Below are 24,353 nucleotides of genomic sequence, written 5' to 3'. Positions count from 1 at the left end.
CTAATGTGACTTTGATAAGATGGTTCAGTTTTTTTGTACAAGTCAAGCATGTAGTCCCTAAAGGAAATGTACAATCAGAATACTTAACAATAAAACAGAATGCTACTTTCTGCACAGTATTAAAGTATAAACACTTATCTTACAAGAAAAATACAATCATCAGCAAGTAATACCTCCACATGTTTCAATGTAAAGTCTTTTATCAGTACCTACGCAGGGATAAGATGCTTTTTCATTTCATGTGTAAATTAGGCAATCTAAATGCAGGGAGGACAGAATGAGACGGTGCATCTGTTGTACTTTTGCTAGCAGATTTTATATAAAAGGTCTCATCGCTTTTATTCAACTGCCCCTTCCAAACCAGCATCAGCAACTCTGTTTTCCTCCCTGCTTTTCACAAAGCAATAACTGTTGAAATAAAACTCTACACACACAGACACACATAACTTTCTGCCTAAACAAACACAGGCACACTTGACACATCATTTCAAGCAGACAGTTTGAAATAAAAGAGTCAGACTTTAGTCGCTGATGCTTCTTTTTGACAGTCACCTGGGAAAAAGTTTTGAAAATTAAAAGGCCACTTCAAGGGCCTCATTCCAAAACACTACAGTTCACTTTTATGAAGAAAACCTTAAATTTTATTAAAAACATTTTTGGAAATAATTAAAAAGTAGTTGTTGTAACATTAAAGAAAGAGAATTAAAAAATGGAACTCCCACATTTAGGTCTTTTATGCTTCATTTTAGTGTTTAAGGGTTCATCTTTTTTTCCAGCAAAGTTACTATCATCAAAAAAGGAACGTCACCGCAAGCCTTGGTACTATTATCACCTCACTTGGTAGATCAATAAAGGTAAACAGGGTAATTAGACAGAATAGCCTCCTTTTCAATAATATAATAATATCATCTGGATTTTCCTCCAATCAGACAAGTCTGTGTAACCCAGCATCATTTTACAGCACACGAGGTGGAACTGTCATAGCTCTCCACGGCAGAGCAATAACACAGTTCATCCTGTGTGTTAACTATAAATTCAGCTTTAGTAATAGAGTCTGCTGTGATTTATACACAACATAAATGATCTGCACCCCGTTGTTCCTCAGTCAGTAAACATCCACAAAGTGGCTGAATCTTATGTAAAGCGACTGCATTGTGGTCTGTTTATGTAGCAAATTTCTCTGCGTTTTTGTTCCCTTGGTGCCATTTCTTCCCATTTGTTCTCTTACTGCAGCCATGAAAGTACTGCATATGAGCCGTAGTTTAAATGAAGTGCTCTGTGGCCGTGCAGCTGCCAAGTCACCAGAGTGTAATTACCAAGCACAGCAGGGAGCACCATACCCCTTGGAAACACAGTTTTAAAGAAATCTGCATTCAAGTAAAATCGAGATACCTCAAGTGTTTGAGGAAATTGTCATTCAGTGAGCACATCTAAATAGAACCACGCGTCTCAACATGTGCCTGTGTGGGAAACGGAATTATGAAAGGCTGAGAAGTGACTGCATTTGAAAAGTGGCAATACAAAGTGAGAGTTACACGGAGAGGCAGAATGAGAAGGTGCGGTGAGTTTGACAGGAAGTGAGATAAGGACGGATAAACAGTGAGAACAGAGGAAGTAATTGAAAATGATGAAAGAAGGGGTAAAAATTATTCACTCCTTTTAAATCCTGATGTGTTGAGCTGACAGGTAGTCTTTAGATGCAGCAGTCAGACGCTGAGCATTTTCCTAATTAACCAACTTCCCACACACGCCGCCATGCACACGTCACCAGATATGTACTCCTACAGACACTACTTTTACCTATATGAACCTGTTCACACATTTATAGTCACATATTCCCAGTCTTGTGATCCAGCACTTTAACATTAAAGCTAAATTGTTTATTCTATGTATATTAAATTTCCACATTTAGAGTTAACTTGTGTAGGTTAGCTTCAGTAAAGAGCTGTGTGGGGAACGTAGTGTCCAAAATCTAGGAGCTGAACAAAAGAAGGCCAACAAAATCATCACGTTGTTCGAAACCCTTTTTCAGTCGCTCACAGATTTGACAGACAGTCAAATATATATATTTTATATATATATATATATTTTATATATATATATATATATATATATATATCTGAGAGATATATATCAAGTCATTGTAGTTCATCTAGTTCTTCTCCTGTGGGTTCTGGTTTCATTTCGTTTATCTGTAGCAACTCAAAGGCACCGCAGTGGGATTGAGATCAGCCAACAGACTGGTTGAGGATATTTAACCTCTTGATAAGGTCTTTCGCTGTTTGTGTAAGATTTCTCAAAACTACTGTCTACAGAATATGCTGCCATGAGCACACAATATTGAAGTAATTCTAAGATTTTTATTCATTTGCCCAGATGTCTCAATTCATTCCCACTGTTAAAGAAATCCATGCTCACGAGCCAAGTGTATATACTAATTATGAACACAGCAGACAAACCTTTCACCCCGAAGCAACAGTGCTAACTAAAGTTAGTTTTTTTTCCTCTCCTAATAAGATAAAAACTCCCCTGAAAACATGATTAGTGTTTTTCTTTTTTTAATGCAGGGTCTCTAAAATATTAATGATATGCTATTTTTGCCACTCATTTCTATTTCTCATGGACCATTTGTAAAATCAGCACCAAAGTGACCTACTGAGAACAGCAGCTGTCCCTCTCTCTCCTTGCTGTTCTCTTTCCAACTGTGCAGCTAATTTTAATCTAACATCTTCTTGTTCATTCTTAGTGCATAATATGTAAATTAAGTGGTCCCAGAACATAGCCTAAGTCTGGGACAGCCTTAAGAAACTGCTTCTGTATACCCGTTTATTCATCCTGCTGTTTTAAGTACTAGTGACATCATCAATATATTCCAGTGTGCCACTTTCAGCCGAACATGATCACTGACATAAATGAGGTTTGAATTTCACAAATAGTTAAATCAAATATGTTACAGATAGATGAATATTCTTTTTCTACTGCCAAATCCATGCTGATAAGTCAATTAGCCCATCCAACCAAAAACCTGCTATTGTTTTGTTTTTTTTGTCTTATTAACAAAAGCTGCTGTTTCAGATTTGAAGATTACAGTTCAGATCCAGCTTTATAAAGTCTTTGAATTCTGCTTCCACTATTTCCTCATCTTAATCACATAGGCTTCGCTTTTCTGTTGCATTTTACTGAGATGTCTAAGCAGGAAGTATACAAATCTGCAGACAGCGAGAAAGAACTTAATGAGTACTTGGGGCTAAACTGTCTTCGAAAGTTCGAAAAATGCTTTTGAAGTTAAATTTAGGAGTTCCCACAACCCTGCTTATCAGCTGTTGAGTTGTGTTTTACTCTGTCACTTGGAGCTGGTGAACATTTATGTTGAGATGAAAATGTTTTTTTATCCTCCAAACAGTTTGCAGTTAGGCTCTCGTGGTTTCTCTGGGAATGTGCTTTGGGAATGTGACTCTGAAAGATTTAAGGACCAGATAAAACTTAGAGGAATGAATCCACCTCTTTTTTTAAAAAGATAGACTACACAAAACAAAGATGACATATACCCCCACTCCCTCCTCAACCCTCCTGTGGGAGTGGCAGATATACAGTAGATCATGGTTTGTGTGTGCATCTCAGCTGTGGGCTGTTCAGGAGCGTCCATCGTGGTTATGAGGCTACAGTAGACTTCCAGTCTGTTCTGTTTGTCTGACAGATGATTAGGAGCACCAGCAGGCAGACACATGCACAAACACACCATCTTCTGTCCTATACTAAGTCTAAAGAGATGTGACAGTTTTACAGTAGCTACACAGATAGATAGATAGATAGATAGATAGATAGATAGATAGATAGATAGATGGTACTTTCATCTGAGACTATTTTCTAAATAGGTTTATGAAATAATTATCAGATTAATGCAAGTAATCATGAGTTCCAGCTCAATGTGCAGGACTGTCACTAATAACAAAGCACTTGTATGTTGTTATAGTTCATTTATTTAAAGGGATAGTTCGCCTCTTTTGACATGAAGCTGTATGACATCCCATATTAGCAATATTAGCAGTAAACACCGTAAAAGGTGCGGCTATCGGCAGGTGGCTGCACGCCGATGTCATACGGCTTCATGTCAAAAGAGGCGAACACTCCCTTTAAGGAAAGCTGAAAACTCACTGATTGAACATTTAATCTCCATGCTAAAACTGTACTTTTTTTCCTATAACTAAGAAAAAGTGAGGATTAAAATTTAAATTACAATTTGTTAAAGAGAAGGACATTGTCTAAATCTGTCCCCTTATTTTCACAAGCTCTCTGTTGAGTGTGTGTACGGTAATAAACTAGCACAACTTTGGAGCTTCGGGAAACTGAGAACATGATAACGATGGAGTGCTGTAATCATTCTTACATGAACATGCAGGGATGTGCACAGCTGATTCAGAAAGGGGGAAGCAGTGCCTCAAAATTCAGTTGATGAATCAGAAAAACAGACTAACTGAAATCCATGCAGCCATGAGGCATCAGATTGGATATGCTTCGTTTCATTTTAATTTCAGTTGGCCGTTTACACAGCTTCATGTTAATTTGTGTGAGTGACAACTATCCAGCAACCAGAAGTGTGCCAAACAGGCTGTTTGATGTGCATGTGCATTGTTTTAAGCACTGCCTCATCTGCTTTAATGGATGAACCACCCATGTTGCAGCATGATGTACATCTATTAACATCAAGGTATTTAATTCAGATATTGCATATAAGTTAAGCCTTTTTTGTTTTGTTTAGTTTTGTTTGTTTACTGTGCCAGAAAATGTGCTGATACTCACGAAGGGAGATTATTATAGCCTTAGATATACTAGAACTTATTCCCTATGTCATTCATCACATGAACAATTACATGTTTCATTTCTAGAAAAGAAACTTTCAATTCAGTTTTAATTCTATAACACAAATTCACCCACACACATACAAAACGGCACGTCACGCAAAGAAACCTAACTATTCCCTGGGAGCCCACTGTAGTTCATCTTGCATTTCTACCTCAAACCCATACATTGCATTTAGTATAGGGGAATCAAACCAGTTCAAACCAGCCACATTCTGATTGTAAAAGAACCACCCCATATCCCCCAACCATGTCATGGAAATGTGTCTCATGGGCATTTTAGTAACATTTCAACAACTGAATAGAAACATAACCAATGAGTACGTAAGAATGTGTGTTTGTGAGAGAAAATGGTGCATGTCTGATCAGAGAGGAGGAGAGAGTTTAGAAGTTAAATCAGTGTCATGACTTCACCATTGATTTGGACATTTTGTGAGCTGTTTTGTGCTGACATCATGACAGACCACTTGGATATGGACACCAATACACACTATAACAAAAGAATCATCAGGCATTCTCACTCACACTAGTCATGCATACCAAACAAACACACACTTTTGTCCTCATTGCAGACATGGAGGATTGCAGTAAATGCTGTTATGATGGGAGTTTCAAAGCCTTGTGCGTTTTGATAGCAGCTTAGCTCCTCTTCCTCTCTCTCTGTTTCTCTGGAGTATCATTTAAAGTATCGTGTACAGTGGGAATTCTACTCATAATGAACCTTGGCTCAATGCATCATATCTGCTGTATTGGATTTTTGTTCAAACAGAATTTATGTCTTAGGTCAACCAAAGTACAGTTCATGTCATTGCGTTGCAAAACGTTCCCTCTAAAGCTACAAAATCACACTCTCTCTCATGTGACTTTTGATCAAAACAACGCATTAAATTATCATTGTGCGGAAGTAGTGATTAGATTACAGGTGCACGTCAGCAATCCCCACTTCTAACCATTTTGTCGCGACGTAAGCAATTATATCTCAACTTTAGTTAACTTCTTCTAACTTTTCTCAGTTGCTCTTGAAAATAAATGTCTCACAAGATTCCAAAATAAATCAGATAAACTAATTTCTCAGATATCTGATTATTCACCTACATGTAAAACATGAATGCCATTCACAGTGACATCAGTAATTCTGTTTTCACCTGTCAGAAGACTGGCAAAAAAAAAAAAAAAACTCTTAATACTTAAAACTTAATATGGACTCCGACTTGTGTGAGTGTGACTAGATTACACATTTGGGATGCAATGTGTGATTGAACTCAAGATGAGAAATGAAAGTTGTGCCACTTTAAGATAAACTGTTTATGAACTGTGATCTCTCATCTTGAATCAGTGAAGCTTAGATTACACTTGTGGATTAGGGGTTTATGTGTCTGCGCACGTCTAAGCACATCCCTTTCCTACCTGTCACCACAGTGTTGCATCTCAGTGACTGACTGATGGTGCCCTCTGATTGGATCCCGGATGCCAGGATGTGGGACATTAGCTCCATGATTGGTGAATATGCACAACAACAATGTATTTTCTTTTTAAACTTATTCTGTGACCCATTACAGTTTACAGTTTTCCCTTTACTGTGATTAATGAAAGTATTAATAGTATTGACCAAAAAGGGAGTCATTTTGACGGACCAACTGGAAAAAAAACTCTTTCAGTTGTGAGGATATAAGTCTTTTTATTCACATCCGCCATTTGGTTTAATGAGCGGATCAGTGCTTCGACCAGTAAACGAGAGACAAACTAATCATTGCCTCTTCAGCAGTCCTCGTCATCAAAAGCAGCTTAATGTCCAAAGCCAAGCAGCAATTCACAACATCCTGGCATCCAGTGGCACCATGATACCATGACATCACTCACAATACTCCTAATGACCCCATCCGTGACAGAAATTAGTTGTAAATGAACTAATCACTCGCGAGTTGCACATTGCTGCAGGGAGTGGAAAGGGGGGGAAAAAATGGGTGAATTAGTAAGCAGTTATGATGATGGAGGGCAAATGACAGTTGGTTATGCAGCGAGAGAGATTCAAAGTTGTGTTTACCCGACTGTTTTATGTCTTCACTGGATGTCTTTCTGCCTCAGTGGAAGAACTTTCCCCAAGCTTAATGAGTTTGGAGCCTTCAGTGTCTTTTAGATTGATGCGACATGGGTTCAGGAGGTAACTTTCAGAATGTTCTCTGTTTCCATGTAATCATCAGTGTTATCCATCTAGTTAATCAAAAGTGACACAGTCTGTGGTCGCATGTAGAAGTTTGACTGCTCATGGGCAAATTACGCGTTTTGTTTGTCAAATGCATGAAGTATTTACTCCTGTTGTAGCGGACAGGTGTCACAAATTAAGCCTCCTTACAAATAGTGATGCTTGTTTATTTTTATTAAATTGACTTTAAAAAGTTTTCAGATTTCCCAAACTTTTGCACGAGACAAGAGGGGAAGAGAATTGAGTGGATGAACTCCTACTGGTTTCTGTTGCTGCTTGTTCATTCGCAATACTTAAAAACCAACAAGCCATGAAAGCTGTCAGAGAACATAAAAGCTGTTAAATGGTACGTTGGCATTGGTGGAAGATTCAAAGTCTGTGAGATCATATAGTTTCTGTATTTGCTTACTTTTTCTCTGTCACAAAACTACTTAACAGTCGAAACGAAGCAAATTCAAAGATTTGCATTGGAATATGTTACATCCGTCAGGAAATAGCTTCTTAAAACAATGAAAAATAGAGAACTATTGTACTGAATGGTGGAGTTGCACTGATGATTATTAGTCAGTCCACAATCAGGGCTTCATGACGCAGCAGGGTAGATATTTAATATTCTAAAACCAACACTGTAATGTTACAAATTGGCCTGCTACAAACCTTTGGCTTCAAACAAGCAAACCACGGCATCTAGCTGTGTATCTTACAGCGAGCTGTAGGCCTTCTTCAGAGAACTTAATCTTCCTTGGATATGGGAAATTGGGCTGCTCACTTTGATTGCTACAGAATAATGAGATCAGGAAGAACTGGAAGAATATTAAGAAGAGAGAGCTTTAAAGACACAGGGTGTCGGAGTGGAAACACACCAGGTCAAATTTATCCTGATTGGATTGAAGGGCTTTTATTTAGTTAGCTAATACACCCCATGTGTGAGTAACACATATTTTTGTTTGTTTATGACTTTAATGTTACATTATTTTTACTGTGGATGTGTGACTGTAATTAATGCAAATGTATTGAATGTTTTTGTCTGTTCAAATACTCCGGGTACCGAAGGGGGTGAATAACAAATTGATATTTGTTCTTTAGGTCAGCTCGATTTGCTCATACTTTAGTCAAATAGCCCTGTTCCAGTCAAATGAACAAACGACATTTCAGTAATAAGAAAAGCCATCTGTTACGTCCCTGTTTACGCTAGGGGTGGAGGGAAGTAACACAAAAGATGTCCAGATGGTAAGTTGGGATTTAAAGGTTCATTGAAGTAACATAAGGATCAAAAAGACCAGATAAACCAGAGGAACTAAGGGCGGAAGGTGCAACTCAAATCAATAAATCATCAAAACATAAAAAGCATCTTAATATTTGAAATACTAAACTACTTAGAAAAGAAAGAAACAACCAAAAAGCCTTTCTAAAACAAACAGAAAATACACAAAGAGAAGCACCTCTAAACCTAAACTATGAGGAACAAAAGTTTTAGACATGTTGTGAAAACTAATCAATCTTTAGCCCAGCCTCTGAAACAGTTCCAAGTTCTTTTACAAACGAACAGCATCGCTTAAGATTACCCACAATCAAAAACAAGCTCGCAGCTCTATCAAAGCTGAACCAAAGCAAAGGGAAAACTGCACACCAAGCTGCAGTTGCCACCAAAAGAGCCTCTTCAGGAGGTGTGCCGTCAGCCGTAAGGACTGGAGCAGAGTCGGGAGGCCAGTCCAATGGACTCTTGCAGAAGGTGGGCAGGCAGGTCAAGGGAGCCAATACTTATTGAGTGGTGACACACTTGCTTTGGATGAAGGAGGGAGGTTGAAATGCTTCTCCAGAGGCCTAGGACTCGAACAGCATCCACATCAGGCCCTCTCTTTAAACACAACAACACAAAGAGTGAGGTCAAGTTCAAAAGGTAAAGAGAAAAAAAACACTCATAAAGTAGAGAATATCACAGAACACTCTGACAGCTAAAAACATTAATTACTGACAAAAAAATCCCACCCTCAGCTTTTCCAGATGTTTCAATCATGTGATGTCTTCATCAGTCAGGAGATAGTATACACAAAAATTCCAACTTAAGAGGTTTTTCTTCTTTTAAATTGCCCAAACATTTAAACATGAATTTAAAATGCTCTCTATCTGTTCAAAATGTCCAGCAAGAACCCTGAGGTGAACCTTTCAACCTTTGTGTCAACAAAAGCGGAAATGAAAAATGATGCCATGATTTTTTTTTTAAATGCATTTATAAAGGATACTGAAGAGATTTTTGGATTTTTATCTTTACAAGTTTGGGTATAAATGAAGAGTTCTAGGTCAAGGACTTTTCTCAGTGGAGTCTGTCGTCGCTGGGAAATGTCTGGAGGCCAGGTGACAGCTTGAGTAACAGACTCGCGCACTGTGACACAATCTCTTACTTGTTTTTTCTTCCTCTCTCTCTCTCTCTCTCTCTGTCTCTGTCACACTCACACACACAGAGCGGCACAGTTAACAGTGTGGCTATCACCATCAGACCATGTGGTGTTGCGTTAATCACACCTTTGTCCATTAGCACTTTAGCGCTAGGCACCCAGAGTACGCACATACAAACACCCCACTGAGAGACATGAAATACAGTGATGGATCTGCTTAACCTCAGCTCTGGACTGGCAGAAACATACTACTTGCAATTTTTATTACAATTAGGTTACAATAATGAAAAAAAGAGTGAAAACAAAACCTGTAGAAATGTTCACCTTCCCGTCAGATACTTCTTTGAGCTATGTGAGGATTAAGAGCTTATCTGCACAGTCTATGTAAAGGTGTGGTAAAAGTATCAGCAAATTTGACATTGTTGTGGAAGTCGAAGGTGCAAACAGACTTGTTACACAATTCTCTGTGTTGCTAGAGTTGTTATCAATGTGTTATTGAAAAACAAAAGTTCCTTTTACATGGCATTGTCTTATCATTTTTTTAACCAAAAGATTAATTTATTTCCAATATTGTGTGTCTGTTGGTTGTGAATTACTTTTTCTTTTCAACAGGCTTTAATGTTAAAGGGATAGTTCGCCTATTTTGACATGAAGCTGTATGACATCCCATATTAGCAATATCATTTATGAACATTGACTTACCCCCTGCTGCGTCCTGTGAGCCGAGTTCCAGCCGAGTTTTTGCGTTGACGAAGGTAGTCCGGCTAGTTGGCTGGGGCCATAAAAATAAAGCGTTTTGCTTCTCAAAACAATATGCGTTCAAAAGAGTGATACATTTGCATCACAAAATCGTTAGCCAGAAAAAGTCAGACCTCACAATCGCTTGGGGCTATTTTCTCTCTTTTATTCCGGTTTATTTATTTTTTGTTCGTAGGAAGTGAGAGAGAACCAGAACAGTCAGCTGAGTTACATGCACCGTTGAGTCGAGCTACGGTGACAGCTCAACTTGGCCACTGAATTGGACCTCTTTCCTTGTCCCTGTATAAGTGCATAGCAGGGGAATAAAATCACTGACTAAGTGGGATAGTCCAGTTATGAGAAGCTTGATTTTGTACAAATTTGGTTGGGCAAAATTGTTTACATACATTGTGTTTTGCTTGGATTAACTAGATAATCAATTCTTTTAAATGTCATGTAAATTTGCAAGTTGGATGACGTAAAACCAAAACACTGAGGTGGAAGATCTTTAAAACTCCAATATATACAGTATATATGAATTTTAAAAGTTACAAGAGCAGCAAACAACTCATTTGCTGTGAATACATTGCCGTGTAATGATTCTCTTATCTCTCCTACATGCAGCCAGTCCTGTTCTCTGGCCACGGTAAAAAATGTGTAAAAAGTTAGTTGCTGTGTTGTCATGCAGACAGGATTGTGGGTTATTTTGGCTTCACATCATATTAAGTGCTATTATCTCAGAATATGCACCGATCGTCACCTTTTCTTTGATATGGCATGAGGAGAAGCCAGCAAGTTAATGCAGGTGCTAAACTGAATTTTTTACATTATTGCACATAAATGTACAGTTATATTGAAAAACAGGTCCCTGCTACATAATACAACAAAGAACCAGAAGTCAACGTTCCCAGTTTTGGACAAGACAAAATGAAGTAGTTGTTGCCACTATATCTTAGTGAGTTTTTCCTTTTTCTTCAAAAAGTTTGTGCGTTCTCAGCCTTAAACAGAGGTGCATACACAGGCGCAAAGTAAAAGCTAAGAAATAATGAGCAGGAAATACAAGGCTCACAGAGAAAGAGAGGCTGTGCCATTTCTTTAGGTAGCAAGCAGTGGTTTGCAGCTGAATAAATTTTTCAAATTTCATACAGTATTTCCGATGTTTAAATCCATGTGTTTTTTTATGGAATTCCACAAAGTTGAATTTGAAGCATTTCAAATATTGGATTATTGCTCTAAATCTTAGCACATTACAGCAACCGCTAGTTGAGAGGAATACTTAACCCAAATGGCACAAATATACACCACATCCCATCAGGGACCCCTCAAAACAATCTCCACAGAGCTCAAAAACTACACAAGGAACCTTGCAATATCATTGAAATGTGTTTGGCAATTGCTCCAATATAAGCAAATTAATGATGTCGCCTTTCGACTCTTGGAAACTGTGATTGATGTTTTGTACGCTGTTATTTTTCACTAAATCAAACCATGATGGAGATATTAATAATCATTTAATAACCGCTACAAAAAACATTAAACTGGTGGACATTAACATGATGGAAAGTACAAAGTGAAAAACTGAACAAAGTATACAATAAAACCCATCACTGTCTCTGTAGCATCTGTTACTTGCACAAATATGTAAATGTATTTCAGTTGGACACAGAGCAAAGGCTTGTTTAAGATGATTCTTGTGCTTGTGTTGCTTGTTACATGTCAAATAAGTTATATTTCTTACCCATGGATAAGCTTTTCATAAACAAATCAGGGCAGAATCACATGCCGTAGGTGACTGTTACTGTTGTCTCATTACAATTTCTCATTTCTGCGATGTAGCAGCTCCCTGCTGGTCAGCTGGAATTTACACTGATTCTGTATGCAGCGTGGCAATGCTTGTTTTATTGTTCAAGCAAGGCCGTTATTAAAACAGGAAAGGCCGTGATGTGTTTTCTAATTGGATGTTGAAAGATTACAGTCGTGATGAAGAATAAAATCCAATGCACTAATGTGTGGTTAATCTGGAATTGCAGATTTTTATGTCCTGGGACTGAAATGGAGCAGGCTGCAGAAACTGGTATATTTAAAGGGAGAGTGAAGCGCATTGGTATATTTCTGCATTTGATTCCATAGACAACAAATTGGCTCACCTTTAAAAAAAAAAAAAGATTTATGAGTCAATGAAGACCATCTTCAATTTATTCTCCCAAAAAAATAGACTCTTTTTGTATTTAAAATCTGACTTTAACTTCAAATATTTAAAGTGGTTCAGGGAGCTTGATTTACTTCAGCAGACTGGAACAGATGCAAGAACACATTACTGGTGAGATTAAAGTAAATCAGGCACTCAAGTTTCTGCTGTGTTTGCTGTAGGATCAAGCAGTAGGGAAGGAATAGAGCTCTCTGTCTTGATCAAGATTTAAAAGGCTGTTAGGCTGTGTGTGTGTGTGTGTGTGTGTGTGTGTGTGTGGGTGTGTGCCACAGTGCGCCTAAAATATACCTTCAGAGTCACAGGGTATAAAAACTAACACTCACCACTCTCCGTCACCCTCGGCTGTGCGCTGTTGAAAATTAAACTGTGCTCCTGCAAGATAATCTTCTTTTTTTCTTTTCTTTTCTTTTTTAAAAAACTGACCTGTTTTAATTTTAGCAAACCAGCTTCTCTGCACTTGGAATTGAAAAAGAGACTGTTGAACTAAACAAAAAAAAAATCCACATCCTTTCGCTTCATGTCAACTCAAAAGACTACATTTTACACCCAAACAATGCCAGGGCCCTTCACATGCATTTACAGTAGCCTGAGCGTATAAAAGGCTAGTGATTTGGTCACACAGTAAGTGAGCGCCACTGTGCCAGGACGTGAATGTATAACATTGTTACCTCCCAGTATCACTCCAGCGTGAGTGTATTCATGCACGTGTGTGTCTTTGTGGTATGTGTGTTTGTGCAAATTATGGATCAAAATGTCGCTGAGCTAAAGCTCTCTACTTCCCCCAAGTGGGCAAAATGCAGAACTGCGGGACCTACCTGAGATGTAGAGGAAGCTGTTTGTAGTATTTCACTGTGAGTGCGTGTGTGTGCATGTGGTTCAGTGTGCTTGCTTGTATACGTTATTTATTACAGGGGAAGGTTAAGCTCTGCTCTACAGTTTGTGTGTTTGTACGTTGTGCTTGTTTGTACATCATCCTCCTGTGTGTGTGTGTGTGTGTGTGTGTGTGTGTGTGTGTGTGTGTGTGTGTGTCTGGGACTGTGCACGCCCATGCCTCTTATTTAAACCAGAGATTAGCGGATAGAGAGGGGGGCGGCAGAGCAAAACGAACAAATACCCAAACGCTGTGGGGAAGAGGTGGATGTGGTGGCAGAGGTGCGGAACTAAGCAGAAATGAAAAAAAGAGTTATTCGGCGGGCAGAGTGGTCACTTCAGATGCAGCTGAAACTGGGGCCATTTTGAGTGACGGCTGCCTGAGTGTACCAGCAGAGTAACCACAGCGACAGAAATAAAGACGTGGCGTTTGAAGAGCAGCTGTTTTTCAATACATACAAAAAGAGCAGGTTCGAGTGCTACAGCATTTAAATCCACATTTACTGGCTGTGCTTCTCCTCAGATATTAACCCACTGTCAACATGACATATAAATAATGAAATGAATAAATAACTTTGGTGAAGGAGCCAAGTGTGATGCTTTTTTATGACATAGTCTTTTCCATGAGTGGAGCATGCTGCAAAAACAGCCTATCAACACATTATCTGAGATCTTCTCAGCCAAACCTAGTGTTTTCTTGACTCCTTTGGCAAACTTTTGACTTTAGCTCCTTTACAGTTTGAGGTTTTAATTTTGACATGCTCATCAAAGTATCACAGAGAGGCTTGCTGTTTCACTTGTATCCCAGCACATAGTTAAGCTTTGCGTCGCTAATTCATGGAAGGTTGCCTTATTGTTTTGCTGATCTTGTAAGTTACCGGTCACTGAATATATATTCTAATTTTGTATAGCCTGCAAACACTTTATGTGATCATGTTCTATCACTGCATCGACGAAGAGGCATTCACATTTGCAACACACTGCATCTTAAAATCAAGAAATTTCAAAAAGTTGAATTCCATTTGAAGCGACCCATTTAGTTGATCTTCAAATTCTCCATAGTTTCCAGTCAATATCAAAATATTGCGAAAGGTTAAGTACTTCAAGATCCTGAAAGGAAACATTCTATTGGTTTGGTTTTCGTAAAATGTTTTGGAAGGCCATAAACGGCAGTAGCTAAACTTAAGCAGAGTAGTCCCAGATTTGTTTGTTTGTTCGACGCTAACAAGCTCTCATCAGTACTGATATGAGATCAACTAACTATGTGTATTTGATCGCATTATCTCCACCAGATCAGCAGAATGAACAGAATTTCTCACTTGTGGTTGCCTTCATTCCAAAATATTCCTTCCAAACACGTTAGTCTACACGAGTGTTAGAAGCAGTTCCGGTCAGTTAACCACATTACGGATCCCGTGAACAATCAAATGAATGAGCTTCTAGAGAAGAGACATGTGCTCGTTGACACAATAGTATGGTCCAACATATCAAATTGAAAAAAAATTCTGCTCTAAGCGACTGGTTTTGCTTGTGTCTTCTGAAGATTTGTTCCTGGTGAAAGAGAACTACAACTACTTCTACTCTTATCACAGCCATGTTAAACAAAGCACCACCTTCTCACAACACTACAGTTTAGATTATTCACATCAACCCCACTGATAGAGATGCACCCAACTGGCTTTTACTTCATCAAAAGTACATCTCAAATTTGCTTATTTTATAGAAATTATATAGAATACGGTCTCCTGGCTGCAACTCTCTAATCATCAGTTTCAGAGCGAGGCTTCTCTTTAAGCAAAACTATTTCATGACTGTTTATCATGGCAGGAATTATTTTCATAATGTGGTCAAACATTTATGATAGCAGTCTAAGGGTTTAGGGTATTTTTCAGATCAGTAATCCAACAAAAATCATTAGGCACAGAAAGTTTGCTTAATGATCCTGAGGCATTTTATTAATCTTTTTCATGCAGATTTTTGCAATATGAGGCTAAATTAAGCCTTAAAGCGGCAAGAATGTTTGTTGAGCCTCTCATTTCTTCACAGTAGACAAAAAGTAAGTAGAGTCTATCCACTCTGGCCTCAAGAGCAAGGAGAGTTTCACTGATAAAAGAGCTGTGGGATTTTCTCCATCACTTCCTCGTGTATTTCACGATGTCAGTGGTTGACTTTGATACCCTGCTGATAATACAGAAGCTTCAAAAAAAGACCACCAGTTTCTGAGAACCAGTCAACCCTGTATTCTTTTCATTGTTTGTCAGAGAAAGCGTTCTTGGAAAACTGAGGTAACTCAGTTTGTCAGTTGTCTTTCTGGACATGTTTTTATATATGGTGGCTCTAAGCAGTCAAACAACTCAAATGACTGACGTGAGGAAAAGAGGGACTTGAACCTGTTCTAAAAAACTTGAAAAACAGAAGGCAGCTTCAGAATCACTGTGGAAATGTGATGCACATAATGTGACATAGTATTTATTCTTCAACCTGCAACAACGTCAAAAGACAAATACAGCATTGGTGCTCAAAGTCTGTCACTGGCAATAAAGAGAACTTTCACTTTGAGACGGACAATTGCCCCTTTGTTGGGGACCAATTTTAGAATTACTTTTCAATATTCCACCAATTCTAACAATTATTGTACACGATAATCAAATTTACAAAGACCATGATTTACTTAAGGAAAGAAGAAAAAAAGGCATGCAGGGAAAAGATGAAAGACACGGCACGCAAAGAAAGACACAGCAAAGATGAGGGATTATGAAGGTGAAACCCAGCCAAGATGACGCTGCAGATTGAGCCTGAGTTAAAGAACGTGGGGGTTGCCAGAGATAAAATGTAAAGAGAAATGTGGACAAAGGGAAAAAGTGATGGATAAGTTTAAGTCATTTAGAGAGAACAGATCAGAGAGGCGGAGAAAGATAATGAAATGAGATAAAGGTTAAACTGGCAAAGAAAAATTCAGAACAGGAAGAACAGAGGCCAAAAAATGAAAAAGTCAATCAGGACAAAAAAAAAATTAAAGAAGAAGGTGTTGTGGGAGAGAGAATAAAGGATGGATGGATGGATGGATGGATGGATGGATGGATGGATGGATGGATGGATGGATGGGTAGATGGGTGGATGGGTAGAGCTAGTGAGTGAGTAAGGAAAGAGCGACATGGGCAGTGAGGTGTTGAACTGTTCATGTGGAACTCATCTCTCTCCATTGTTGACACTCTGTGACCTGTATCATACACACAAACACACACACACACACACACACACACGCTTACACAAAATAGTGCATGGTGAGCAGGTTGGAACCCACCCACATATATGAAGCCAAAAACTGGAGACAGAAAGTTACCGCAACAACACTGAGCTCTATTGCCAAATAAATACAAAAACAGCAGATTTTTTTGTGTGTTTTATCATTTGATGTTTCAGACAACAAGCTTAAATAATTTAGCTTCCAGTATTAGAACACATCAAATGTTTTCTCAGCTTGATTTATCTGTTCAGACAGCGCAGAGGAGTTCATAACAAGAACAGGAAATTTGCCTCCAAATATACAGATGCACATCAAAACAATGTGACTGCAAAAATACCAAACCTTAAGGTGGGTCTATATCAAGCTTTGATATGTTTATTCTATTGTTTCTGATTAAGCAAGAAAGATAAATCATGGATGGATGATTTCTGCCATGATTGTACAGCCTAATTCCAAAAAAGTTGGAAAGCTGTGTAATAGGTTCATTTCACGAACCAAAATATTATTCACAATAGAACAACTAAATCCCTTCGAAAGGTTGGCATAGGAACAACATTGAAATCATATCAAGTGTTGAAAGTGAAACATTTTACTCTATCATGACAAATATTTGCTCATCTCGAATTTGACAGCAGCAACATGTCTAAAAAAAATTAAAGCTGGGACAGGGCGACTAAAAGCTTTACAACCCAGTGGTAAAAAAAAAAAAAAAAGAGCACCTTACAGAGGCAGAGTCTCTCAGAAGTAAAGATGTGTAGAGGTTCAGCAATCTGTAAACAACTTTTTTTTAAAACTGCAATTTCAGAGTATTTTCTTGTAAATTCCCAATACTTTGAATATTCCATCATCTACAGTAAGTAACATCAGAGAATTTCCTGTGATCTGGCACCTAATTAAAAACAAGCATGAAACTGCTTGGAAATCACTGAGTACTATGGAGGAGTGAGGGTATGAATATATTTTGGGAGGGACTAGTAACAACTGAGTGCTACAGAGCTCAACTCCTGTCTGCAGGGAAACAAAATGTATCTGTAAATATTTACTCTCAGTTAACAAACAAGTTAATGTATTCACTGGTGAGTAACACAATACATTATCTGTGAGCACTAATGAAATATTGGGGATTTCTGTTGCAAATCATGGGGCAAGGAAGTGTATGCGTTTCTGTAAAGACGTTTGTAAAGATCCTCACTGACCAACCAGTGCTCTGTAGTGCTTCGACCTCATTATAAAGTATCAACTCGACTTGTTTGGAACCTCAGCTGAGGTAATACCAAAAAAAAAAGTATCAGATAGAATCACTTAGTCCTACCTTCAATGGAAAACCATAAAAGGTGACTCACCATATCGTACCGTACAATACCATGCAATAGAGGAAAAGCGGCATTAGGGTGTCCGAGGTTTATAGTTTTACTGGAGTGTTTCCTATAGTTTCTTCTAAATATATTTAAGTAATAACACTCAGTCAACCAGAGAGATGTATTTGTTTTGGTTCTGCAAACCGTTCCATGTAAAATTATACAGCCTTGTTATTTCCATTTTTCCTATATAATTGTACAACTTTTGAAACAAGGTGAAAGGATGACATGATATTTTTATTTGAAATTATTGAACTTAAATTTTGAACACTTATTTTACTCAGTTCGTGTACATATGGTCCAATTTTCTCTGATTTGGTTGCTACAAAGATTGTTTAAAGTGACTTCTCATTTGAGCTGAAGGCAGACATATTCATTGAGACATGTGCACTCAAACACACACACACACACACACACACACACACACACACAGACACTTAGGTAAATCTCAGACAGACAAGGCTTTTAAAGGTTTAGGAGTGGAGCAGCACTTATACAGATTACCTCCATCTCTTCTCTATAAAGACTCACACAGACACATAGAGTCTCTCTAACATTCAATTACCTCTATCTATTCACTATAGATACACACACAGAGACACACACGTTCAGTTATACTAGACGTTATTGATTTTCATTCACGGTGTCCTGCACATGCACTCTGTTCAACTGTGTGTGTATGTGTGTGTGTGTGTGTGTGTGTGTGTGTGCTGCAGATGTAGAAGATGGGTAAAGTATGATTTGAATTTCTATCTTTTGTGAGAACCTGTTTAAGTTTAAAACCTTGCGAGGGCACTTTCATAGACGGATGCAGTGCCTCTTTTCACTCTCTGTCTGAAACACTCTGCTTTAGTTCCGGTCTCTCTCAGTCCTTCCTCCGGCCGAGCCCAGTCTGCTCTGCTCCCTCTGCGCTAATGGTTCAGGACATTTGGTAAAAAGTCAGGAATCATAAAGTATAAAGATAAATAATCATAATAAAGTTTTGGGATGAGACACAATATAAAAATTGGACTTTAACCAGTGATTCTTATGTTCATTTGGAAGAGAAAACGCCACTATCCCAACATGTGATGACTGCAACATATTCTTCATTTGAAGGAAGGCCAAAACTTGCCAGCAGGCAGGTGTGTTATAAGGTTTTGAAGATGCTGTGGTGGTGGTGCTGAAGATAAGCAATAAAAGAAAAGATTGGACTGCCAACCAAGAGTCTGGAGCCCTGTAAACACCATTAACTGGGGAAAAAAAAGCCTATACCAAATTTAAAGAAAGATAAAGGTACGGGCACTTGCAGCCGTGCTGTACAGTAGGTACCGACGGAGTTAGGATGGATTTATTGTCAATCATAATGTTTGAAGACGTGATGTTTACATTCCTCAGTTAAAAGTTAAAAACCGCTGTATATTTTGGATAAATTTCATACATTAGTGGCAAAAAATACACTGTGGCTGGTAAACAAACTACATGTGTACCGTGTCATAATTATACAGCTTTGAGTTTCTGACTGTTCCCAAAACGTATCATGAAGTATTTCTTGTTCATTTCCCACAGTGTTCTGCACTTTTAATCCTTATCTTGGTGCACTCTTGTTCTGGCGACATGAACTCTCATTAAAAGAAAGATTTTTTTCTTAAACTAAACCCTTCTTTTCAGCATGAAAACACCTTTTGTTTTGGGTTATGTATGCGTGTGAGACCACGAATTAACAGAAAGCTTCACAGAATAAAAACCAAAGTGTTAGTTTTATTTACACCCTTATATGGTCTGTTTTTTTTTTTTTTTTTTAAACAGGGGCACACAAACTGCACTGAGGAAAATAAAGTAAAGGGAGAAGCACAAGCAAGACATCAAATAGCACCAAATAATCAGAAAGAAATGCAGTCGTAAACATGCACATCCACATATCAGGATGATTGGGATGCAGCTCATTTAGCCAATACACACACTTGAAAACACAAGGCTTTTGTAGCTGCCTCCAACAGGCCTTACTGTCATGAAAAGGTGTTGTGTCACAACAGTAGTCCATTGTAATTGAAGCTGGTAACTGTCCAATGTGTCTTGGAAGGCTATTACAATCAGAGGGGTGTGTGTGTGCGTGTGTGCGTGTGTGCGTGTGTCTATGGGTCACTGTTCCCACATCAGGTCCTGCTCAGCAGCATTTTGATTTCCCTGTTGAAATCACCAGCTGTACCTGCTGAGCAGAACACACTCACACACACTTTGTGTTTAATTGTAATGGGATGTTTTGTGAATCACAAAACACTCTCTGTCTATTCCTCAATCGCAGCTTATAAAGGTTGTTGGTCTGTGAAAAGAATCTCTGTTGCCTGTATTTTCCTTCTCTTGCTGCTTAGCACGACTTCACCCTTTCCCTTCCTTTATCAATATTTTTTCCACCACTGTAATATAGTAATCTTTATGGTATATCCCTTCATTGTCTTATGCAACTCAGACTCACAAGAAAAATTGGTGTTCTTCTACATGTTAACTTGTTGCCGTCACAATTCAGGTCGGAAATCTATCTGCATTTCAAATAAGCTGTCTCTCTGTAAAAACAAAGAGCATAGTTGAGGTAAATATATATTGACATGACATTTAGTTGTCTTAGAAGACTTTCAGTAAACATGAAGCAAATCATCAATACCTTATCCATAGTTTTTGATGTACAAAGAAATGGACATTGTCCCTTTAACTAAGTGGATACGACAAATTGAACTGATGATTTGTTCTGTTTTTCTTGAGCGCTTGCTCTACCTTATCTAATTCTTTTTTTAATGCATTTTATTGATCCAGCTGACTAATTTCCACTAGAGAAGGATAGGCCCTCGGGCCATCGATGACTCAAAAACCTTTGCTTGGGATACCGTGACCTTTAGAGGATAAACACCCAAAGATGAAGAGAAATGGGGAAGCTACCATGTTTTTCTTTAAAAGTCACTACAGGGCCTCAAAAAAATTTTTTTTCAAAGCAAAACTTACAATTTAAAGCCTACAGTGGATGGACCTTGATGGTATCATTCGCGTTGGGATAATATCAGGATATATAACCCCAATTCCAACAAAGTTTGGACGTTGTACAAAATGGGAATTGAATAAAAATGCAACAACTTGCAAATCTCACCAACCAAAATGTTTCATTCACTGTAGGACATAGAAACAACAAAATGCCTCAGAAAAGTTGGTATAGGCGCAACAAGATCGGAAAAGTAAGTGTTACTAACAGCTGGAGGAAAATAATTAGGGTAATAGGCAACAGGTCAGGGACATGACTGGATATAAAAAGAGCACCTTAGAGAGTTTCTCAGAAAAAAGATGGTCAGAGCTCCGGCAACCTGTAAAAAGTAAACTGTCCACTATTGTTGTTATTATTAACGAGTTTTAGAGTAAAATATTCTCCCATCCAGATGATGCCTTTTTCAGGGAAAGTCTTGCATAATTCAGCAAAACAAGGCTAAACCATATTCTGAATCTATTCTAATATTCATAGTAGAAGAGACATTTGGCCCATCATGACATCGCCTGACTTCCAGAAGAATTAAATAAAAAAAAATAATAATAATACTAAAACAGCCAAGGAGCAAGAAAAAGAAAAAACTCACTGCCAGCTGCTTCATTAGCCTATGTAATGTCATAATTTGATACATTTCAGTATTCCTCACCAGGCCAAACAAACTCCCTTACCTTATTTGCTTTTTTGGTATTGTTGCTGTTACGTAAAACCCAAAGCTGAAGTAGTCAGGCATTACACCTGGATCCTGTTTAAGCCCTGCAGTTTGTTTCTGCCTGAGTTACTTAGCTTTTTCCTTGTTTCTCTTTTCCTAACAGATGGATCCAAAAAGCAACAAGACACAATGGAAGAGACAGAAGAAGGAGAGAAGAGGCAGGAGTACTAAGAGTAAAAGAAGGAAGAGCTTAGTAGACAAAGAAAGAGAGAAGAGGACCGCAGAGCTGCCTTGAGGAAACAGAGGCAGAAAGGCAAGAAAAGAGCTCAGCTTGTTTATAACACCCTGCAGCTATTGTTAACGGGGAGTTTCAGCTGCCTCAGGTATGATTTTACATGCTCTGGCAAGTCACAGTGCATCTTCAGCGTGTGTGTGTCTAAGAGACCTTGCAATTATTGTGCATTTACTGTACATTCTCAGCATGCTTTCTTGCATGTTGTATCTCAAAGGCTTATGTCTGTTTTTGAGTGTTGGGGAGTTTTTGATCACTGAGGAGCATCTGTCCAGTATTACATCTACCATAACCTGTAGAAGGTCATATTGCAGAGAGAGCAAGAGGTAGGGTAGACCCTGAGCTAGTCACTAGCACATCGCAGGACCAACATAGAGACAAACATCATGAACACTCACACCTACAGCCAATGTAGAATCACCACTTAACGTACCTGTACATGTCTTTTAAATGTGTTGGAACCACCTGCAGAAAATCTAAAATTTAAAAAAAAACTTTTTAATGATTCCATACAGAGCTTGGCAACAGGACGCGACACTAGCATTAAGTTTGGTGCTTGATGGGTATAAGGCACAGTAATTTAAAGCATTATTATTGACATTAGTATACCAGCATAAAAGCTGGCTGATTTAGTTTTTAATTTAGATGTTTATCTGCATCGACAGTACATATAAATTGGAGAACAGACTTATGTTGTCCGTTGACCATCAAGATAAGGAAATAAACAGACATTAACTTTAGGAGGTTATATGCTTCTTTCAGTTTACTCAAAACTCTAAAAGGTTTTACAGACGTGGGAGTGACATCTTTCACACGATGGAAAGTCATTTCATCATTAAAGATGACATATTATGAAAAATCTATTTTTTCTGTGAATGAGAGCATATATGGGGATGTCAGTCAGTACCAACTTAAAAACTCCACCCACTTGCAATCACTTGAGGCGGAGGGGGTGTAGCGTGCTCTCAGGAAAGACAGAGAACGGAGATGTTTACATTAACCTTCCCCCCTTTTTCAAATGTCTTGACATCGAAAACATTTCACTGTTTATGACCCTTTCAACGGATTACCTAAAGAAGATAAGGACCCAGATGTGAATTCCGACCAACTGGAGTCTCTTTGTGAGATTCTCTCCTCCACGCCAGCCACGCATAATAAATTATGCAAACTGACACCCTCTGACAGAGAAACAAACCAGGCTTGCTCTTCTTTCCTGGCCTGTTACAAAGGAATGTTCAACTCTCTATTTTCTAGAAAGTAGAACTTTCACCATAATCCTCACTTTCTCCTGGAATAAAACTGTTAAAATCGGAACTGCATAAATCTACAGATCATTTTGAAACATTCGCCATTCTTGTACCTTCATTAATTATCAAGTTATGAAAATTGGATTTAAAAGGAATCCCTCTCGTGGAGCCACAGTGCCCCCCAAAGGACATGGATAACGGACACTTTTCACTATGTCAGCCTAAACAACCATGGACAATTTCAACTACGGATGTTTAATGTTCTCATTATGTGCAATGCATAACCTAATAGTGTTTAATTCCACAGGTATTACCCAAACAGCCGCAGATCATTCTAGTTAACAGCAAGCAAAGTTGTCATTACCATTTTTGTCATGATAATATGAAGTATTGTATGCTAATAAGTGTTTCATGCTCATATTTGTGTTTATGCCTGCTTTTATGTGACAATATTGTCTGTTAAGAACATTATATTGTATAAATCAGTGTAACGTAGGTAAATGCATTTGAAAGAGAGAATTTTCCCTTTTGTTCTCAGTTCCACCCCCCTTTTTAGCTTTTTGGGTTGGGGGACAGTGAAACGCTGATTGGACGAAAGCTGACATGTGACCTCGAGTTTAAAACCCGAGCGCACCAGAGATTCTCGCTCTCATATCTACCATCTCCCCCCTCTTAGCTCGCTCTTACTGTTTACTCTCAAAATCCGCAACTCTGGGACCTCCCTGTGGTCCTCCAAGCCTTGACCACTCCCTTTGTCCCCTAAGCTTATGCTTACAATTTTTGACCTCTTGTAATCTTGCCTTTCCCCGCAACTCTTCTGTCCTCTCTCTATTTTACTCCGTAACTATTAATTCCCATTTTTTTAGACTTCCCTTTTTTTATAAAAGTCTGGTCCGATACACGCGAGTGTTTGCTAAATCACACCGCCCGGCCCAAGAAGAACAGCCGACTAAACGACGCCCAGCCGCTGGTAACCAAGGAAACGTGGTCTCCAACAACGACGCCCAGCCGCTGGTAACCAAGGAAACGTGGTCTCCAAGGACTGACGCTCACCTTGTAAATAACCACGATACTCTACGGCAAAAGTAAGGTGCATAAAGTCTGATATCTTTGGAGCAGTGGAACTCTGCTGAACTCGGAGTGCTGAATCCTTCCTCTGGAGGTGATGGTTGTGCAGAGATCCGTAGGAAATAACCGGCCGAAGTGATTAGCCATAGCAGTTCCGTGTGAAGAACCAGACTCAGTATTAATGTTTTAACCCCAGGTCACTAGTCC

The 24,353-nt window shown here is 38.6% G+C and overlaps 1 protein-coding gene across 1 annotated transcript in view; it reads left to right on the top strand.

The window, feature by feature from the left end:
* The window catches only part of LOC142382725 (general transcription factor II-I repeat domain-containing protein 2-like), a 33,919-nt gene extending 12,149 nt beyond the window's left edge, over nt 1-21,770 (top strand). The window contains exon 5 of the mRNA XM_075468845.1: nt 21,703-21,770. Within this exon, the coding sequence (XP_075324960.1) occupies nt 21,703-21,770 (68 nt within the window). The remainder of the gene's footprint in view (nt 1-21,702) is intronic.
* Nucleotides 21,771-24,353: the final 2,583 nt, after the last annotated feature.

Source organism: Odontesthes bonariensis, chromosome 6 (assembly GCF_027942865.1).
Source record: "Odontesthes bonariensis isolate fOdoBon6 chromosome 6, fOdoBon6.hap1, whole genome shotgun sequence".
Lineage (NCBI taxonomy): Eukaryota > Metazoa > Chordata > Actinopteri > Atheriniformes > Atherinopsidae > Odontesthes > Odontesthes bonariensis.
The sequence above is the reverse complement of the archived record's forward strand: the minus strand, read 5'-3'. Positions and strand labels throughout refer to the sequence as shown.